Raw genomic sequence first — 20504 nt, forward strand, 5'->3', positions numbered from 1 at the left:
TCATTTCCCCGTCATTTTCTGAACTCCCAGGCTGCTATTTTCACTATTCCAGACCTCAGATTTGGTTTCCCTTGGGAGAGAAAATCTTCTGCGTTCTCAATAACTACCTGAGAGCCAGACATATAATCTCTTTCATTAGCTGCACTCGCCTCTTCCTTGTAATTTCTCCCAGTTTTCCTTCACTGCCCACTGCCCCTTTCTTTCTGGGATATTGAATGGCTTCTTCCTGTCTCAAGGGCAGTAAAAGATTTTCCAGCAAGGCAGAATGGGTATTGTGTTCAGGGGAATGTAGCGCTAATCGTTATTGACATTTACGTATTTCATTTGTTGACTTCCACTTTGGGTTTCGTTTATTGGATCAGTGCAGTCTTGTTTTGTTTGCTTTTCTGTATGTTCACTCAAGTGTAGGATTTCAGCGTGTACTCCGTTGTTTTATCCCAGTGTTGATTCTCTTTCCCCATCCCACACAGAGTGCTGCCAATGGGCACCAGGGAGTCCTTCTATCTTTCAAACTCAATTACAACACCACACAACTGAGCTTCAATAGCAGTGGACTGTGCTATTTAACACTGACCTCGTCTCACCAAGTTCACATCACTCTTCATTTTCTGTGTATGTGTGCGTTTGAGTATGTGTAGCTTTGTGTGTAGGAGTGTGCACTATTGCGTCTTTGTGTGTGTGTTTGTGTGTGTATGTGTGTGTGTGTATGTGTGTGTAGAAAATAATCCAACTGCTCCCTTTCTCTTTGTGTCTCTATTCAGGGGCAGCCTGGGACTAGAGGATTTCCTGGCTTTCCGGTATGTCTCTATGACCTTAACTATAATTAGCAAACTAGTTATTGCTATAACTTGCAATAACCTGTTTAACTAGTTAAACAAGTTATTGCTTACAACCAGTCTAAATTAACATACGCTGTCATTCAGTTTAGAATCAGTGATTTCAAAAATAAAACCAATTTGAATGCAGACACATGTATAAAATCCTCCTAAAATATTAGATCTTTGCAAATCCACAATAATAATAATAATAATAATAATAATAATAATAATAGTAGAGCTGTAGAATGGAGCTGTAGGTGATTCTGAAGTGAATGAGAAAGCTACATAACATCAGTTATAAAATTACTTTCAAATTAAGATCCAGAATGCCTCGCCTTTCAAAAACCATACATTATCTTTTGATTTAATATCTTCCTGAAATATTAAATAAAACATCTTTTTGATGTCTAGTTAATAACATTTAAATCTATATTGTATTATATGTTTGCATTGAGTTATTTTTGTATATAAAATAACAAAGATTATGATGAGTCATTCCAAACTTTTGAACTGTAGTATAAAAATAAATAAAATCCAGTAACTGTTTAACACTGTTTAACTGTTTCACATGGGTGTGTTTTTGTTCTAGCACAATTTTGACTAGCCTTGCTATTGCTTGACCCTATAATGAGCCTCTATAATCAATTATAATGAGCAAACATGTTGATTTTATGTAGCAAAACAGCTGAAACTGTACTCTATGCTGATAGTATAAAGCAAAGATCTTCCAGTCTGGATCCTGAATCCAGTTCCTGGGTGTTGTAGTCTTTGGTACATGTGACACTAGGTGGCCAATCAGTTAATCAACAGGTAACTAAGCCTGATTACAAAATACAGGATCAGAAACTAAATTGAAGGTCTAAATTTGAGGATCTCTAGTATACAGTACAAGAATTTAGTATTAAGAGCCAATATATTCAATCACCTAATCCGTAGTTTGACAAAGTGGCCTTGGCTTAAAGGCTCTTTTCAGGTGTTTATTACTAGCCATAACGAGTGATCTGCTGGACACACACTCTGGGCCCCTCTAGAATACAGTAGCCTCACTGTTCCTTCAGCGTGCTACTCTTTTCCGCTTGACTTGTGCCTTGGCCTGACCTCTTGAGGAAATACCATTTTTTCCTTATAAACACCCTCATATCAGAGTAGCAGTCTAGACAGCCATGTGAATGCTCCATGCCCTCTCATTAAAGCCAGTCTACTTCTGCTCCCCCTCTCTCGCAGGGTCCCATCGGTTTGGACGGAAAACCCGTGAGTTTCACCTCACTTTTTGTAAAACGTGCTTTACACTCATTCACCCATTTAAATTCACCCATTCACTTTTGAGACCTGAAAGATTTTTCTGGAATGGTTTGAGGCTAATTGATAACACTGGTCATTACGATAATGATGGGGATAATTGTGTTAATAATGATTATAGCAATTTTTCATTATAATTTGACTATTATTGCCACAATAATGACATAGAATGAAATTGGTAGTGATATGTATGTACACAGTGACTCACCATCTGCCCTGAGGAAATAATAATTTAAGTAATTACTGTGACAAATGTTTTTGTTTCATTTCTACAGGGGCAGAATGGCCTGAAAGGGGATATGGTAAGCTTGCCTTGTGTATATTTGAAAAAGATCAACTGTGCTGCAGTGCAGATATTCTCTCTATTTCAGATGTTAAATATTCAAACTTACTGTGGATTCTAGTGCTCACAAGGCCACATATTATGAACCCTTGTGTTTTCTTCATGCATTGTGAAATACTGCATGTCTAAATCCACCAAGACAGGCTTTCAATCATGCACAAAAGAGATTATCATAAAGAGAAATGTGTCAGAGTCCATAAAACTCAGCAGTAGAGCTCTTTATTTCGAAGGTGGTTTGTATCATTGATGTTTATTTAGCTCTGTGAACGTGGCCACATGATTCTTCTGGGAGAACAGTCGTGTTCTTTGATTTATTAGCTGAGTAAGTCGATAGCTGTACGATGCCAGTGTTTTGGACAAGGGGAACCATTTGTCGATCTCTCTGTGAACATGTTTTGTCAGAAGTGACTTTTAGCAGCTCCTTGAGTTTTCTGTAAAACTTTGGCAGCAGCTTTATCAAAACATAGTGCTTTGGATCTTAATTATAAGAATGTTTTCAATAGTCTGCTGCTACGATGCTGAAAGGTAATACGCTTATATATACATTGCTCCAAGCTACTGAATTCCAGAGTATTGGTCATAAAATACAACAAAATGACTTTTTCTTTTGAAGTGCCTGCAGAAACAGGAAGCCATGAACAACCGTGCAAGTGAAAAAGCGAGGCAGTCCTCCAACGAGGTGCCATGAATAAAAGTTAGCCCCCCTCCATCATTGTGACACCTTTATGGGGTCAACGTCGCTGCTGAATGGCCCCCAAAGAGCTTTTGAACGAAACACAGTGACTCAGAGACTACGAACCCACCTTCATCTGGGATTTTGATTTACTCTTTTATTGACAGGTTCCCTCTCAATTTCAGCCTCCTACTACTCTCTCATTCTGCTCAGAGTTCAGCTTAGAAGCAGATTCGCCAGTGTTTTTGGATGAATATCATGGCACCTTGGAAGCTGCAAGTCATTCCGGCCGTTTCATCGTTCCAAATGACACTAAGGCACTTAGTGTCTACGTTTAAAGTCATTAGTTATTTTTTAGAGTGTGCAGGTTATCACACGAGGATTAATTTTATTGGAGGGCATTGGCAGCTTCCTTCTGAGCACACTCAGCTGCTCTTTGGCTCTGGAGTGCTGCCGGCCTACAGAAGCTGACTCCCACCAGCCAAAACAAATTACATGGCTGTCCACTTCAGGTCTGAACCAGAATGTCTACTGCTGATGCAGAATAGCTGAAAAATTGATTCATGTTTTTACTGTGAGCCCCTTTCCGCTTTTCCTTCCCCAGCTAAGTCAAGGAATGTTTTAAAAGGCACTGAGAGATTTCATATGAAGCACATTTGCCAAACTGTGTTGGAATGGACACTGTATTAATTTATTCCGTTTGGATATGCTGTACTCCTCTTGGTTTGGGATTGTCAGGTGTTTATGTTCAAGATATTTAACCAAGGACATATATAAAATCAAAGATGGCACAATATCACTTTTTCTCTTTTGTTACCAATGCTGACATGGAAATCTTGCATATCAGCTGATACTGATGCCAGTTTTTTTCTGAAAAATATGCTGTTTTTAATTCAAGCACTTCACTTTAACTGCTAGAATAAACATTCACATATCCTATTGGAAGAAATACACAGACAACAGCCTGTACAAAACCTCAGATTTTTTGCTGTTGATATTAGCTCAGTATCAGCACTATGTATCAGATCTGTGCTATCTCTTTGTTAAACAAATCGACAAAATAAATATCCATTAAAATCAATAACGGTATGCTTATTTTTCCAGGGTCCCCGTGGTCCCAAAGGACTTCCTGTAAGTATATGCCTCCTGTGCTGTGCAAAATGTAAATAAAACAGAATTTAATGATGTGCAAAAAATGTAAAGATAGTTACTTGAAAATAGTACAAAGACAACAGACAACAATAAACTGAGAAATTTTATTGTGTTTTGAAAAATGTATGCCCATTTTAAATTTGATGCCAGTTTTCAAAAAACAATAACATTTCTCATTTTGATTTGCTGTCTTTGTACTAGTTTCAATTAAATATAGGGTTTAAATGATTTGCACATCAGTGCAGTATGTTTTTAGTTACATTTTACACAGTATCCCAACATTTTTGGAAATTAGTTTGTAGTTGAAGTACTGTGTTAACGCATATTTTCATTCTAGGGCGAACCAGGTCCAAAAGGCGAGAAAGTAAGAAAACAGTTTAGGTTTATACAACCTGTTTGTATAGTAAATAACAGTTATACAAGGAGAAGCTCTTACAAATCATGTCTATTTATGTGTTTTTCAGGGCGTGTGTGGTGATTATACACACCGGGTAAGCAAATACTTTCCTTTGTCTCTGTACAGCTTTGTGCAATCTGAAATCTCTGTTGCATTTTGAACCTTTGAGAATTCACCAGCATCTGTTTGTGTTACAGCTTGTACTGTATGTTGATCCTCTATTTACCTCAGTAATTTGTCCCGTTTGCCCCAAAGAAGATATAAACAGAATAATTGCATGTCTGCAAACTGAAATGAAAAGAGGAAGAAAAGAACAGTGGATTGACAAATTGCTGTAATCCATGATGGGTAGCACATGTAGTGCATGTAGTAGGAGGCCCTCAGCGCAAATCAGTGCTTCCTCTAGGGGAACACCATTCCACTGCAAACAGGACAATTATACCAGCAGCCTACTGTAACAGATTTGATAAGAAAACAATGTTGCCAAGAAAACGACTTTCTTATGTGGTGTAGGATTTTTCCAATGGTTTTGACCAATTTAAAAGTCATTCAGTACTTTTATATACAGATACGTTCCTTTTTCTGAACTCTAGCTCATGGCAGAAATGGCACGCAACAATAAAATCTTACCTGGAATTGATAATAAAGACAACCTTGCTGAAAATACATTTGCTATAAAAAATACACAATAGAAATAGACAACAATAGATAAAGAGAAGTTGTTATAATTAATCAAAACGCTTTTAACAACAAATTTGCTTCAAACATAAAAGAGTTTAAATCTGATGAAAAGCTATTCTAGTGTTTGCAGTCTTGTTGTGAGGAAAGAGAAACCATCCTTTACATTTTTGCCACTTTTTTTCTTCATGAAAAGTCTCAAGACTCAGAATGTAAATATAATTAATTCTACAACTATATAATTAATTGTGTAATTAAATACTTGCATTTAAAGTTCAGGAGAAGGACTATATTAACTCAAGTTTTAAGGGTTAAGACTAATTACAGGGAGCAAATATCTCTGGGGAAAACTGAACTAGGTCTTGTCAAGCAGGTTGCAAGGACAACAGCAAACTGAATGAGGGGCTCTATATGGGAGGTCTGTGCTGGTGGGTGGTTACATAGGGGTCTTTACAGTTATTTTGGAAGGAGCCAAGAGGTTGACTGTGTGCAAGATTGGAAGGACCACCTCTTGAAACAGAGATGGGAATCACTGTGTGTGCTTGTGCGTGTGTGCGCGCATGTGTCTGTGTGTGTGCGTATTGGGCCACTTTAGCAGGGTCTTCCACTGAAAACTCTGGCAGCGTTACGCTCCAGTCAGGCTCTGATGTTAAAGGTTTGTGGGGTCCTCCCTGTCCCTCATGCCCAGAACCGTGTGTGTTCCAGCCCTGCTGCAAAGAGAAAGCCAGTCCAGGCCTGTCCTCTGACTGAGCGCACACGAGCCTGCCACTAAACAACATGCAATACTGAAACAGTGTGCTATGTATACGCAGTGTTGTCTCTTCTTTTCTTTTGGGCCTTCTCAATTCCATGGGACTTTTTGTACTTGTGTAATGGTATGCTTAAAGGTGTGCTGTAACAGAAACTGTGTTCATTTGGGGCTCTCAAGTGGTGCAGCTGCCTAAGTGTTGAATCTGTCGTTGGGAGAAGTTCCATCCCCAGCGATGCCACAGTGATCTATGGCCAGGAGTCCAAGAGAGCATACCTCTCTCTCTCTCTCTCTAGCTGATGTAACAGCATTAGCAGTTAATGTTCTCCTCCAAGTGCATTAAGCTGTCCAGGGAGGTTGTGTTATTGGTAGTTTGAAAAAACACAGTGGCATCTCATGTGTCTTAGAGGAAGCATATGCTAGCCTTCATCCTCTCAGCATCATGTTAGGTGAACTAAATAGTGGGCAGGAATTGGCCACAACTATATTGGGAGAATGGGGAAACCCCCATACCACCACCCCAAAAAAAGGAAAAAAAAACTATGTACATTTGACATTTGAAGTCATAATCAAAGTCAAATCTTTTAGCAACTCTATTAAATAGTAAGATAGAATATTAGTTGCATTGGCTATGTGCATTTCTGTTCCATCCACCAGTGATTTAGTTCAAAATTTGACCATTTTCATCATAGCACACCTTGAAGCATTTTTGGTAATTATAGTGAAAATCGCTTCTTATGTAAGGGTCAAACTGAGAACACTTGCCTACTTTCTTTGTTTGCATTTCTTACTTTTCCTCCAAATTAACTGAAATTAGGCATGCTTTGAATAACAGAATTTATTTTTGAAAACTTTTTTTGCAATTACTATGAATCAATTGCCTATTGAGACGTGAAATGCAAACATATTACAGAAAGGAGGCAAGCTGTATTCAGTCTTAAGTAAACTACTATACATCAGTGGGAAATGGGCCAATAACTCTTCAGTCTGTACTTCATTATGCTGGTGATTTCAACAGAAACGGCGTATTGTCCACCCCTGTGCTGGAGGACAGGCCACAGTAAGTCTGTTGCTAAACTCTCTTTGTGGCAAGACTGAAGCCAGCCTGATCTATACAGCACTGCTGCAGGATCCAGCAATAGAGTCACAGTGGAGATAATGGATCCAAAACCAATTTCATTTATATCTGGTTCCCAACACTTATGTCATCACTGCCATGTAAAAAACTGTTTTACTCCATTTTAAAATGCCAGCTGCTGTTTACATTGTGTGAACACATCATGATGAATGCACCAATAGAAATAAAATATATTTGCATGAACATACATAACAGACAAGACTATTTGTTGCTTTTCTTGTAAAGATACCATTTCAAAGATACAAGATTTTGTTACAACAGTGATGACCTGCAACATATAATTTGGCTTCCGATTTAAAAAGATTCATCTCCACTCTTCACTCAGATTGCTGGGTCTTGTGTATCAGTCCTCATGCCTCTTTCACTCTTTCTCTCTTTTCCACCTCTCTCTTGGCCTCTCTCTTTCTCTCTCCCTGCCTTGCTGTTTCCCTGCAATTCACTATCGTTTTCACTTGTTTCTCTATTTCTTTTCCCTCTTCCCCTCTTCCTTTTTGCACCGCGGCCCACCTGTGCTTTGTGACCTGAGCAGATGTTGCCCATCACCGTGCGCAACATGCCCTCAATAAGCCCTCTAATTCTAAAGCGCCTGAAGGTACATCTATCTCTGCCGCCCTCCTTATCCTCTCCCCCCCTCCTCCCACCAAGGATGCCAACCACTGTCGACCAACTGCCAGCCAAAGCCCTGGCCCATTAGTAACCCTCTCTGGCATGGGCGTGTTTGCTAACCTTCTCACTCAGCATCGGAAATTTGAGAATAGGACAGGAACTGTTACACACGTTTATTGAGCTGTTCCAGCTGCAGTCAAATAAATCTGATTTATCTGAGATTTTTACAATAGTTCAGCAGTTTGACCACTGAAAATACTGAAAGGCTCTTTTTCAAAGCCACGGGTGTTTATAGCTTGATGCCTAGCCCAGAGGGCCAGCCTTTTGTCTTTCCTTCCTTCAAGTTCAAACAACTGCCCGTGTGTGTTGACACTGGGCCAAAGAAAGCATTCCTAGAAATTGAAAATCTTCCGTCCTCGCACAGTGATCCCAATGGAAATGTCAGACAAGGAAATGTGCAATTATTAGCACACTGACAGGAAGCTATCTGGAGAAACTCAAATATGAAACACTGTGTTTTTTTTCCTGTGCTTTCAGTGATGAAAGGTTTGAAAACGCAACTGCCACAGAGGGTTTAGAGCCGACGAACGAGACAAATGATGTTATCTCAAGACCCATTTCCATCACATCCTCCTAGAAAAGATTTTGTCTCGTTGACATTTGTATAAACCCGTCAAGCACAGAGAGCATCGATTTAGAATTAGCGCCTTGGAGAAAGCAAGTGTTAGGAAAAATCCCATTCTGTAATCCGCATAATGTCAGTGTAAAGATAACAAAAGTATGAGACGGAGAGCTTATTTGGCAGCAGAACGAGGACTCTCCGAAGGGGTATGCCAGCCCTCTCTTCTCCTCTCTCAAAGCCTCTCTGTGCATTCAGACTTCTCTGGCCTAGTCCAGATAGGCCTGGCGCAGGCTGACCCCGGCTGGCATCCACCCTCCATCTTGTTTCTACAGGTGTGCTGTGTGCGTGCCAGATTAGGGCACCATGTTTGGAGACAACGGTCCACACTGTGGAGGGCCACTGACTAAAAGCAGAGTGGAAATCCCTCCACCATTGACTGGCTGGGCTTTCTGAGCTGGTTCCTGCCTGTGCTCTGGATAGGGATAGTGGAATGCTTCGTTTAATGGATCTGCATCTGGGATAATAAATCATGTCTAGACATCTCCTGTCAAGAAATAACTGGACAAAATATGGCCTCTAGGTTGATGGATGGGTTTCAAATTTATCTGGATTTTAAACTTAGCTACCACACAGAAGCAATGCCTCCTTTTAGCATCCTATCTAGTATCATCAATTACTAATTGGAGTTGCAGCCAGATCACCATAGTTTGAGACTTTTTGATGATAGAAGGAAATGAATACTAATCTAAATTTAGTACTTTTAGTGTGCTGTTACCATCAAGGCTCCTTTTATAATGAGGAGACCAGACGTAATTATTAGAGCATCAGAATTTGTATTCTAAGTCATCACCTTTTCTCTCACACACTTACCAAAAATATGAGGGTATGATGTCGTCCCATCATATTTGCTATATCCACAACCTCCTCCTTGTGTAACTGCTTTCCTGTAGTATGATTTTGTTTAGTCTCATTCTGTGTTTTGGTTCTTTGCTTTGGCCTGCAGTAAAAGTACCAGAGTTTTAACAGAGAGACCACATGACTTGGATCCAACTGACCTTGTTGAAAAAGGCCAGAACTGTCTAATAGTGAAGGCTTTGTTCAGTTGATGGTCAGTAGTTGGGACACTCAAGGCTTTTTGGTGGACCCAACCCATACTTCCATGATTACGCTACATTTAGAGCCAGAATTCAATGGCTGAGCTTGTTTTCCAAACATGGTACTCAGTGAAGGATAATAACCATTGGTAGAATAACCATTTGCATTCCCTCTGCCATTTCCCTAGTTAAAAGCTAACTAATATGTTTTCATTCCATCTTCAACTCAGCTTAAAGGGTTTTCTTCCTTTCCCTTTCAGTCTCTCTAATTCATCAGTTAAATATAGTTTGCAGTTTTCAGCTCTGTTAAAGTGACTGATTGGAACTGAAACTGAGGGGACCCTAATGCTGAGTTTGAATTTATTGTAATGTACACACATAGTGGCTTCTCTCTCTTAGATGGTAATGTACTGTCTCTCAGCAGGGCGAGCCTGGAGCACAAGGACCTCCAGGCCCTCCCGGCCCTCCAGGGCCCCCTGGCCTGACTGGTGCTAGTGGACCACCGGTAAGTCCAATTAAATTGTACTGGCTGTTTTTTTTCCCATTATAGGTGTAGTACTGTGCAAAAAAGAACTTTCATATATTTAATTTCCAGTCAAAACAGCCATTACAAGCCAAGTATAAGTTACCCATTTTATCAGGAGATATTTTTGAGTAGATTGGATATAAGATAATCCAATTGCATGAGGAAGGTGAAAGTCAAAGGAAAATAAGTGGAAAAACAGGAGTTTCCTGAACTGGAGTTCAAAAATGTATTAAAAAATATGGAGAATGGGACTCAACAACTGTTCAAGACCTGGTAGACCACCAAAACTGTCACCATCAGATAAACAGCACATAAAGCTTTCATCTTTGAAAGAGAGGAGAAAATCAAGCTCTACTCTTCAGATTTGTAAAATCCCCAGGTGTTTCTGTCCATCCTTCCACCGTGAGAAAACAGCTCAACAAAGGATGTGTAGCTGTCAAGAATCCAATAATGAGAAAAGAAAAATTTGCAAAGAAAAACAAATTAAAGAAGCTCAAAACAATAGACTGTCCAGACCTCAACATCATTTAATGTGTTTGGGATAGCTTGCATCATGAGAACCAGAAAATGCAACTGACTTCTAAGACTGAACTTGGGAGGTGTGGAAAAATATTTACTGCAAATTTCTTTAAAAAACTCAAAGCAAGTCTCCCAAAAAGAATGGAAGCTGTAATAAAGGCAGACATGTTATATTTAGTTGTTGAGGCTTTTGTGTAATTTTCTGTTCAATATATGTTTTCTGCTTTTTTGCTGATGCTGGAAAATGAATAACTTGTACTTATGGATGCAGTAACTATTTGTCTGTGATATAGGGAAAACCTGGAGAACCTGGGAAACCTGGAAAAGACCTGAGGGTAAGTGTGTACATGCATATCATTGTCATCCAGAAGCTTGAGTGAAAAGCACTCCCTGTTTCAGACATATCATTTCACAGCATGTATCCACATCATAGACTTTGCTATGATGCTGACAGAATTGTTGGCAATATTTGTTTATCCATACATCTGGTATTAATTTTTCATGTTTTAATGTGGTTTTACTTGTTTTTGCATTTGCAGATGCTGCCAGGAATGAAGGTAAGGTTGGGTGTGCCTTCAAGATATTTGAATAAAATATCAGAGCACATAATGTTAAATACTGAGGCTGTGATACAATATAACACGTTCGTGAACTCTTTATGTGATTAAAAATAGGACTAGATAATTCTGACAGAACTTTATATATTTGTTAAATAATAAGAAAAACGATAATGCCATGGTTTGTCAGAATGCTCTCACAGTACTCCACAGGAAGATGTTAGGCTGGTTGGAGGCCTCACAACTCGCACTAAACACTTCTCTGGTTTGCTTAATTGAAGATGCCTGTTGGAATATGACTACTGCAGAGTCCAAGCTTTAGCCCTTCTCAGATTTACTCCAGCTGTGTTAATAGCATTTTCCACAGACGGGTTGTAAACAGGCCTAAAGTGCAGGCGAGGTTCAGCAGTTTGCAGGGTGGGTCCCATCTCCCACTGCCAGCACAGAAGGGGTGGATACGCTGCATTACGCTCCTCCGTGTTACCATTGGATAACTCTACATTTCCCTTGATACATTAATTGCCATGGATTATTTAGGTTGGGGAATTTTAATTGTGGTGCATTGAGACATGCAGGACCCATAAAGCAGCACACTCTGGCTCTCTATAAAAGCAACACACCACTTCATATCTCAGCAGGAGCTGGAGGTCTGCTCACCATTTCTGAGCATTAAGTCCACTGTAAAGGAATACCTCAAAGAAAAGTGACCGCATCATGTTATGACTGTGTATATCATTTGGAAATTGCACCAAATGCTCCAAAAATAATAGTAAGAGGGGACAAAAGCACTTCTCAGCAAAAAAGCATGAATTATACGATCTCATATGGATTGGCTTGTTATATGTTATGTATACTATGACTTTATTGAATTTCTTTTTTTAATTATAGGGTGAACCAGGTGTACCAGGACAAAAGGTGGGTTTTTAAGTCAAAAATAATCATGAATTTGTTCCCTGAGTCCCTTTTTTATAGACTGGAATATGAGAAAGGAAACCATGAGGAGATATATTTAATCATGTTCAGAAGTTTGGGAGCTCCTGGACAAAAACAGTATGTTCTCTACAGAAAACACATCAGCACATTGAAACATAATTACTGTTTATTAACTAAATTTACCAAACTGCAGGCAAAAAAACAGACAAAAATTTGTTTACAGTTACAGCACATTTTATATTTTGTGTTTTATTTTTTCCAATATGTTGTACTCTGCAAAAACAAATATTGTGCTCTACAATTTACAGACTCCATATTTAAGTTTATTCCCTATAGAGGACATGTACTTATTGCCACTTAGAAAATCAATAGAACATGTAATCTGACCGGGAGCTTTTTACATACAACTATTGCATACGATTGTATCATTGAAACATGTCATCCAGAAGCTGGAGTGAAATATAGCGTGCAAAAGGACACAGTACTAATAATGAATATGTGAATTGTCAGTTGTCCATTTCAGCTGAAGAGTTACAGACTAGAGAAAGAGACTTGGCTCAGCACAGCGGTTAATATGTAGAGAAGAAATATTAGATGATTACAAAGTATTCAAATCATCTGTTACATGTTCAGCATCCTGCTCACTTTCTCCTCTTCCACTGCAGCTGACCTCCACCCACCCCCTTTCCTTGAATATGACCCTGTGTGTTCTCTCTTCTCTCAGGGTGATCAGGGTGAGACAGGCCTAATTGGACCTGAGGGCCCCAAGGTGAGAATCTGTGACCTTTGACCTTTCTGAGTTGAACAGCATACAGCTTGCCTTGTAGGACAGTTAATAGGTCATTTACACCCGTATATTAGTGTCACTTTTGTGGAGTGCTCCTGGCAGTGGATTCTTCTCTCTACACTGAAAAAGGTGATGCATTGAATATACTTTATTCAAATGTGTACATCATTTCCATATGAAGAAAATGTATTATATTAACACATTTATTTTTCTTTCAATTTACTAACTTGTCACTGTTGCAGTAAAGCTGTTATTTTCTCTGGAAATGACACATTTAAATAAAGTGTATTGAATGTGGAGCTCCAGAGAGCATAATAGGCCTCACTCTCTGAGTGAATAGCCCAAAGATATCACTCAGCGATGCTAGCTAATTCAGGCATCTGTTAGCTGATGTAACAGAAATGGCAGTTTGAGTTTTCCTCCAAGAGCTTTGATCTGTCCAGTGACAGCAGGTGATGGCCCATGTTTCAGAGGAAGCTAGCTCTCGTCGTCCCAGCTTGGTAGCATGAACTTAGGTCGTGGCTGGAATTGGTCCTGGCTAAATGAGGAAAAAATTGTGTAAAAAAACAAACAAACAAACAAAAAAGTATATTCAGTGCATCATGTTTTTTCACCGTAAGAAATATATCATTGCTGATAAATCATATATCTCCATTTTTTTTATTTTTGTTCTTCTACATCATCTAAACAAAGCAGCTGCCCTTTACAATATGTGAAAACCTTTAAAGTTACTATTATGGAGATGCTTTGTTTTTGTGCAGTGACAATATACAACAGTGTATTTCAATGTAAGTAACGTAACACGTAGACATTTGTACCACTTACAGATATTGAGGAAGAGACAGATATTCAGAGACAGGAATAAACAGTGCACACCCTCTCTCTTGAGATCTCATCATAATCATTTTACTCTCTCTATTCCCTAAGCTTAAATTATTCTCCTACATACATACTTTCTCTCTCTCTCTCTCCCTCTCAGCTAATGTTGCTCTGCCTGCATGATGATATGACTTTTCCACAACAAAACTCACATTTCTCTCATGCCTCGTATTCTTTTCCTTTATCGGTGTCATAATTTCTCTTTTACACAAACACTCATATGCGCCCATGGACTCACACACATCCAGCGTTAGTCTTTTCACCCCAAAAACACAACTTGCCAGAACAGCAGTGTGTGTGATTGACACTTTTGTGAGGACTACTTACTGTAGCTGAAGCTGCATATGTTTTTCTGTTTGAATCTCAATGAACTTCACCATGAGTTAGCGCACACGCTTTGTGCTATATGACCTTGATTCTGGATTAAGGCTTTACACATTTGAACTCTGGAACAACCTGCTGCTCTATTCCCTCACTATCTGGCCCTGTAAACTTTAGCTTTCCTCCGCAGACAGTGTGGATACTTTCCCATGCACACATCCAGATAACATCTCACGCCAGGTTATGAGTAACCACCTCATATGGGGCACAGCAGGAAAACGCCTTGTTATGCTTCTTAAAACGCTGAATACTGGATTAAGTATGTATTCAGATGTTTTTGTTTAAGAAATGTTTCTAGTCAATCCAAGTGGAATGTAATGTAAAGTCCGTTCTGTGCGCTTTCTGTGCTGAAGGTAGCAGATTATGCACATAAAACTGCGCCACCTGGTGGCTGCTCTACGACCTTGCCCTTAGCACACATTGGCTTCGGCTGGCATGAACCTCTGAAAGGGGAGATCAATCTTGATGAAAGCAGAATGAATGTGATATCCGTTCCTTAGAGAACTGAGATGGTCTCCTACCAGGCCCCAGATGCTTACTCAGACAAGATACATCTTAGTGAAAGAAGTCAAGGCAATAGCTTTACAATTCAATTATCAAAATTAGAGAAAACATATGTGATCCAGCACATTACCAACACTATTATTCATGAGGAGATCTTTCCTTCCTCTCTGGCACCTTTATATCCTATAGGATTGTACCTTGTGTCTGGATGTCTTTATGTCTAACAAATATTGCCAAGTCATGCTGCTATGTAAAGAAATAAATATGTTTCTACATGTAATCCTTCTATCACATAGGAAATGATAGAGGTTTTTTGGATGGGCAAAATTATAGACATGGAGTCTGCATTGCTCTGTTCATTTCCATTTCGTCTAGACATTATTATTGATGTAAACCAGTTGTAGATTGGAAAGCTATTTTGGCATCAGAGGCTTATCATGCTGGCTCTTTGGCTCTTTAATGGCATTTTTGAAAAGCAATGTATGTCATGATGACTGATTTCTGCTTTTCCTTTGCTCTGTTTCCTTAGGGATCCAAGGGGGATCAAGGGCTGAAGGTAAGGCCAGGAATGTTTCTGGATTTGGTAGCTGTACGCATGGCAGTTTTCCAAGTACTGAAGATTATCAACATGGTCGTACTACATTGAATGTAGATTCATGCTCTCACTTGCAAGCAGCACAGGGGCATTTAAGTGGGACCATCCATATCATCCTAGGTAGTCCATTCAGATTTACGGATGTGCTAACCTACCTACTTCAATATGAGTACAGTAGGTAGACTAGTGCATCTGCAGGAGTGATTACGCAACGTCATTTGGCTGTTCCTCAGTGGGAATATTTTCCTTCTGTAAACATGTGTGGGTGACACATTAAGTTTACACCTGCTGATGCACAAAATAGCCCTCAGAGGCCAGAAATTATTCTGCCGGTCTATCTCGTGAATGCTGAGTATTGTCTTCCGTCGCCAGCAGTGCAAGAGACGCTCCACCAGAATGTGTGCATGTGGGCTGCCAAGCAGCACAGACAGAGGCAGGGTGTGATATCTTAAATAAACCCTGGGCTCTTATCAGTGTGTGTGTGTGGGGGGTGTGCAGGGGCTTGGTCTGTTGGTCTGAGACCAAACGGCAGATATCAGTACAGAAGATAGCGCTGTGATACGGAGTCTGAGGCCTCCTTTGGCAATCCATGCTTTGGAGGTCCATTTTGAGTCAAATTGGGAAGGTCATTTCCACTTGAATAACATGTATTATGTCCACACAGTTTTTTCTAAAAGTAAGCAAACAAAAAAAAACAGTATTGATGTCCCATAGGAAAGAAAAACCTAAGAGGAGGAAACCTTAAAATCTCTGTGGTTTCTCCTAGACAGCAATAAGATCAGATGCAAACACAAAAGAGGCTTGTTTAAAATTCCCTTTATCATGAAAATCAAATTGGCTCTTTGTTATTTTGAAATAAAACACATTACTGTAGTTTGTAAACATTATCACAGTTATTATTAACATTTCAAAAACACATAGTCTTCAGCCCGCAGTCCATACAATCCATATTTGGAAACTAAGTGTCAAAAAACACCCGTTCTGAATTCATTGCTTCTGTGATGTCATGAAAAACCAAAACATTTGCATATATCTCCCTTTTCATCCTACAGCTGTTTAGCCCCACCAATCCACACTGGACATCCTTTTGAATAAGGCAGAATAAATACATACAGAGGAGAGCTTATTTACATATATTAGCTTTAAAGGCACAGTAACAAAAGCTGTCTGTTTAATTCTAAGGAGTAGGAAATTCTAAGGATGAAGTATTAAAGACATGTTTTGGGTCCGGAGTTTGCTTCTTTAGAGAGTTTGGAAAGTGGTTATAAAAATAAATGACCAAGTTTTTGGTACATAAACGCACACAAATGTTATAAGTGGACTTAAGGGACAAAAATACAATTTAAGAAAAATGTAGAATATTAGCTCTTTTAGTCTCCTGCTGCTCAGATAGTTCTTCTGAGGATAAGAGCTCTGTGATATCACATGTGTCTCATCTTGAGCTAAAGTAGAGTGATATATTTCATTTGTGTGGAAATGGTGCACACTTTTTTCAGTGCAGTTCACAAGGTTTGATGGAATTTTTTATTTACCTTTAGCTGCCCTTCACACCACTCCTCCTACACATGCCCCTTCCTGCTCTTTGTCAGGCTTTCAGGACCACCCTGCAAGGACCTGTTGCTTAGATTAAGAAGTAGTCTCTCTTAGATATATTTCCTCTCTGATTTACAGCACATGGCTTTTGAACGTGGCATGAGACGATGCCTCCATAAGATCATGTACCTCTCGTGGTCCTGCACTCCTTTTGCTGTTGCCACTGCTGTGTGTGTGTGTGTGTGTGTGTGTGTGTGTGTATGTCTGCTGCTGTGCTGAAGATGTCTCCATCTGCGTGTTGTATAGGGAGAGGAGGGGAAGATGGGGCTTCTGGGAGAGAAGGTATCCTGCCTGAGAAGCTTGTGTGCTCAGCGTAGCATGGTGTGAGCATGAGCTGTTCTGTTGAAGCAGATGCTAAAAGCATGAATGACGTCAAATGACGATAATTACAATTATAGTCATTAATTTATCATTATTATTATTATTATTGTTGCATATTTCAATAAAGCATCAAAGACATGTTTGGTGTCCAGAGCTTGCTTCTTTAGTTTTGCAGTAGAGCACCAAGGCTAATGTAGCTAGCAAATAATAAAACTTTTTAAAGTACCAGTATGTCATACCGTGTTTGAAAGCATAAAATTACGTCTTTTTGAGTTTATTTAACCACTCAGTGTGATTTAGACAGTTGTTTGATGAATTGCGAATGCAGATTGTGCAGAGTTACAGTGGCAGCTGTAAACTTACATTCTTATATATATATATATAAGCTTACATGTAAAGTATTTCACAGCCCATCTTGTTTGCCATAATTACATTCTGTTAGTTTCTGGCTAATTCCAGTGTGTTTAGTGTTTTCACCATCACAGCTGCCAACCAAAAAGCTTGCTCTGGGGCAATGACAGGTTCAGAATTTGGTGTAGGCCTGCTGTCACACCCTTCTTCAGAGTATGACTAAAGGGGCTGCAGGTCAGATATTGTCTTATAGAAGTTACCTAATGTTCACATTTTCTGTTTTAATCAATACTAAACTGGGAATAATTAGCTGCTGCATAAAGTGAGTCATTACTTAGTAGCAAGTGGAATTGTGTTCAGCAGAAACAGTTATGTGAAAAAAAACATGTTGTTATTAAAAATAACAGATAAAGATGGATGAAACGCTTCTCAACCAATCAGATTTTACTGTTGGAACTAACTGTGGTAAAATGTTAGCTACATGAGTTAAATTCATTTGGCAAACCTTGGACACCAAACATGTTTTGCCTGATCAGCTACATTGATGGTAGTGAGAAACCTCTGTAAATTTCATTTGTTCTCCCAAGCTTTAAGCTCTGGTTTTGAATAGGTTTTAGACAAACATTGTGCAAATCTAGGATTTTCTCAAGTGCTTCTAAACACTGCACATATGAGAATGCAACTGTAGCCACAATATGTGACCCGACAAAGGCACCTGCATGCAAACAGTCACAAAGAAGCTTTGCCAGGGGCAATTTTATGGAAGAGGAAACTGCTATGTTCATTGCTGACAGCAGAGACTGGGAGTGACTGCTTCTCCTGATCTCTTCAGTCTCTTCATGCTGTTCCTCTGGAGCCTCCTGTTTTTTTGCACCTTGATGACCCATACCCACTTATTTTCCCACCTGCTGTCCCCTCTGCCAAGTATGCCGGCTTGCTGTAGCTTGCTAGGCCTGTTGCCATGACGATGACTCGTGCAGGTTGCTCAGCACGTGGCAGTAGCGTGTGTTTGTGTGTCTGTTTTCACCATTAAATCCAGCAGGCCGTCTGTCGAGAAGGAAAAGAGCTCCGACTGAAGCCGCAAAATATAGACACGCTGTCAGCACTGCGATCATTAGACTGGCGAGACTCACAGGAAGTTCAGAAGATAGAGAGGAGATGACTGCAATCTCAGCGGCTAACAGCAGCTCAAACTGAGTCTTACTCACCCCCAAATCTCCATTTAATGAGGCTGTTAGTGAGTGTCTATTTCCCCCGAGGGAGAGACAGCATACTCACACAAGATCACTCTATTTCATGCAATCATATACACATACATTAAAGCTGTTTAATGTCTACCAGAGCGGACCTCCTGAGTCAGGAGAGGCTGAGACTTGAGACATTCTTGAAAATAAAGACATTGAAAACGGTTCATTGGGGCGAAGCTATAGAAGAGCCACCTTTTGGTGGATGACTCTTTAAAAACTGTTGTAAATGAGATGGTTGAGTGTGAAGAATCTCAGCATAATACAACGGTTCTTTACCAATTCATTTCCTAGAACCATGGGTCCAAGCCAAGAACCATAAGAGTGGACGAATGTGAAGCATGCAAAGAAAACTATTTGTCCTTGCGTTTCTCCAAGTAAATATGGATTGAAGAAGATACTGATTTTCCCCGTATTCATAATGCTCTGCTGACATCCTTGTCCGAAATTGCACATTTTTCAACTTGTTCCTCGTAATGTGTCCCTTGACAGATGGGGATCGTGTTTAGTATGTAGTCTGCATGCCAAAAGCACACTGAATAAAGTAATGCAATAAATTTGAGTTGATTCAAATGCGTGCACAATTTCCACATAAATAAAATCTATTACATCAACGCTGTTATTGCCAGAGGTAAATAAACTGAAGAATGACGTTGTGTTGATGTGATGTATTTTATTCATGTGGAAATGATGTACATATTTGAATCAAGTAGACTCAGCGCATCACTTTTTTAGGTTCCAAGAACAGAACTGATCTTCTCTGAAAAGTAGTTCCTCTGCAGTTCCTCACCCGTATCATCTTAGTCCAGACACTGACAGTCCAATAAATTATCTACAGCCTGTGTCAATCCACACGCAGCAAGCTCAGCGAGTCCTCCACAGTGTGTCAGGTGATCCTGCGCTAAAATAGGAGCACACAGAGGATGAAGAGATGATGACGATGAATAGAGAAGATGACAGGAATAGTGTGACTGGACTGGAAAAGGAGAGGATCAAAGAGGCCGCCGCTTCCTGCTGAATGCTCTGGGGATGCAGAGTCTTTCTCTTTCTCCTTCTCCCTCTCTCTATCTCTCTTTCTTTCTCGGTCTCACCGGAGCGATTAGATGCCTCAGCCGTCACCGTATCCCTCTATTTCCCCACCAACACGCAGCCTTGCTCTTTCATCTTCCAGGAAGCGTGGATGCCCCCTCCCCAAGTCTGACCCAGCCTGGCAAAGCCTCTCCCTTTCTCATCTGCTCCACTCACTCTAACCACACCCAGAATTACCAACCTTAGATTTGGTTTTACTGATAATACTGTGTGATTTGGACTAGATTTTAGTGGCATCTCTTAGTTTTTAGTTTAAAAATGTTAAAAATAGAAAAAAAAGTTTAGTTTAAAATGCTAGCATGTCTCTGTGCATCTCTCATACCACCACAAGCATTGGAAAGTGATTTTTTGCACCATATGCAATAAGCATTTTTATGGCCATCTTTGTCTATACGTATCCATATCCATATTATCTGGGCCCTTCCTCTACACATATTCATATCCGTAAAGGCAGAATGAAATGAGCACAATTGAACTCTTTTTGGAGGATATTCACTTACTGTGTCACCATATTTCAAAACGACTATCAATTTTGCATGTACAACTGTACATAAGGGTGAAGAGATTTCAGAGAAGATCAGTTCTGTTCTCAGAACCTAAAAAAGTAATGCGTTGAGGTCACTTTGTTCAAATATATCCACGATTGTGATGTAAATT

General features: G+C 39.7%; 1 protein-coding gene across 18 annotated transcripts in view; it reads left to right on the forward strand.

The window, feature by feature from the left end:
• Positions 1-20504, forward strand: part of col13a1 (collagen, type XIII, alpha 1) — a 101435-nt gene that overhangs the window by 60082 nt on the left and 20849 nt on the right. For 9 of the 18 annotated variants that reach the window (XM_036574086.1, XM_036574098.1, XM_036574099.1 and 6 more), the window contains 13 exons: positions 762-797; positions 2043-2069; positions 2393-2419; positions 4238-4264; positions 4623-4649; positions 4750-4776; positions 7776-7838; positions 9990-10073; positions 10907-10948; positions 11153-11170; positions 12059-12085; positions 12828-12872; positions 15184-15210. In XM_036574086.1, the coding sequence (XP_036429979.1) occupies positions 762-797; positions 2043-2069; positions 2393-2419; positions 4238-4264; positions 4623-4649; positions 4750-4776; positions 7776-7838; positions 9990-10073; positions 10907-10948; positions 11153-11170; positions 12059-12085; positions 12828-12872; positions 15184-15210 (477 nt within the window). Of the gene's footprint in view, positions 1-761; positions 798-2042; positions 2070-2392; positions 2420-4237; positions 4265-4622; positions 4650-4749; positions 4777-5955; positions 6016-7126; positions 7169-7775; positions 7839-9989; positions 10074-10906; positions 10949-11152; positions 11171-12058; positions 12086-12827; positions 12873-15183; positions 15211-20504 lie in introns of all 18 variants that reach the window. The other 9 variants (XM_036574093.1, XM_036574104.1, XM_036574087.1 and 6 more) reach the window with 8 other exon arrangements.

This window comes from Colossoma macropomum, unplaced genomic scaffold, assembly GCF_904425465.1.
Source record: "Colossoma macropomum unplaced genomic scaffold, Colossoma_macropomum, whole genome shotgun sequence".
In the NCBI taxonomy this organism is placed as follows: Eukaryota; Metazoa; Chordata; class Actinopteri; order Characiformes; family Serrasalmidae; genus Colossoma; species Colossoma macropomum.